Source organism: Tarenaya hassleriana, unplaced genomic scaffold, assembly GCF_000463585.1.
Source record: "Tarenaya hassleriana unplaced genomic scaffold, ASM46358v1 Cleome1861, whole genome shotgun sequence".
Classification (NCBI taxonomy): domain Eukaryota; kingdom Viridiplantae; phylum Streptophyta; class Magnoliopsida; order Brassicales; family Cleomaceae; genus Tarenaya; species Tarenaya hassleriana.
Genome location: NW_010965272.1, coordinates 1 through 1,539, shown reverse-complemented (window position 1 = coordinate 1,539; position 1,539 = coordinate 1). Strand labels below are relative to the sequence as shown.

At 42.8% G+C, this 1,539-nt stretch overlaps 1 protein-coding gene across 1 annotated transcript; it reads left to right on the top strand.

Annotated features, from left to right (window-relative positions):
• Positions 1-130: 130 nt before the first annotated feature.
• Positions 131-1,533, top strand: LOC104810669 (carboxyvinyl-carboxyphosphonate phosphorylmutase, chloroplastic-like; the record flags this gene model as incomplete). The annotated part of the gene is made up of 4 exons (XM_010537021.2): positions 131-449; positions 537-610; positions 980-1,062; positions 1,406-1,533. Coding segments are annotated over exons 1-4 (572 nt in total), but the record flags the coding sequence as incomplete, so codon positions are not given.
• Between the last annotated feature and the right edge of the window lie 6 nt (positions 1,534-1,539).

Here is a 1,539-nt window from a genome sequence, read left to right as displayed (position 1 = left end):
CAGCATACCGAACATTGTTCTTGAGGAAAGGGATAAGAAAAGAGATAAGCCTCCCAATGACCACGCGCTCTCCACAGCGCGTGTTTTTCCTACGTAACGAAACCCATATAAATTTTTTTTTCTCTGTTTCTTCCGTCTCCAAAGACGCTCAAGATTCTAAAAATGGCGATGATAACGATGGCCAAGGCAACTTCACTCTGCAGCACCAACCCGACGATATCATCCAGAATCCGATCAAACCCACGTGCCTTCAGATCGGTCAATCCGACGGCGAGAATGCAGACACGTTTCCATCGCCTGATCGAAGATCAGGGTATCGTTCTCATGCCCGGATGCTACGACGCCTTATCGGCGGCTATTGTGCAGCAGACCGGATTCTCCGCCGGATTCATCTCTGGATACGCCGTCTCCGCCTCTCTCCTCGGAAAACCCGACTTCGGTTTGCTCACGTGCGCCTGGAATTTCACTGTTTGTCTTCGTTTCCCCTCTCGTAATGCCTCTTTTGTCGTTTCATTTGTTTCCCTTTGTCGTTTCAGACCGCCGGAGATGGCGGCGACGGCAAGATCGGTTTGTGCGTCGGCTCCGAAGATACCCATCATCGCGGATGCCGGTAAGTTTTAACTTTGAGTGTCCTTGGGTCATTACAATGGTGATTTCTGATTACGAACCGAGTTACTGGTTTGCTTACACACTGTATGTGCTCAAGAAACATTGAAAAGGTATGAGAATTGATCGGGATTTTATCCTCTTATGATCTCCGATTCTTGGAATGGCTTCTTCCTTGGTAGCTGAGATGGAAGTTTTGACCTTTCTTGCTTCTGTTGCTCAAGCATTTGCTCAGAGGCAATGCGTTTCATCTCATAGCTTATGCTATTGATAGAAAATTCCGCTGTTTATTGGAACGTGAAATCAATCTCTTGATGGATATATGAATCAAAGATTAACCCAGTAATCAAAATTCTTTTTTTGTTGTGATCAGATACGGGTGGTGGCAATGCCCTTAACGTTCAAAGAACCATAAAGGAATTGATTGCAGCAGGTGCTGCTGGTTGCTTCCTTGAGGTAACTTTTTTCCCTTTTCGACATTGTTGTTCATCATCTCCTCGTCATCTGTTCGGGTAAATAGAAGTGTTTTATACCAGATTGATCATAAAAATCGCATCTGGTTTTGGCCATTGTAGAACTTCTGTTTCAGAATTTTCAACTATCAGAATCTAGTTTCATAAAAATCGCATCTTTCTATGGTGTATTTACCCCTCTCGAGATTTGATAAGCACCTTCTGGTGAAATCGGTTATTTCATTCTCAAGCTAGTTTTAGCTGCACCGGAGTCTTTACAAGATTATGAATTACAACCATGAGCAAGCTCATAACCTGTTACTGATGTTATTTTGGGTTCTTTACAGGACCAGGCATGGCCAAAGAAGTGCGGTAAGAAACCTAATATATCTTTCTTTTCTTCTGTTTTGTTTTTTTCATTGCAAATCTGTAAGCTTCTATCAAAGATCTCAACTAATTATTTTCGTTTCCCATTGTAATT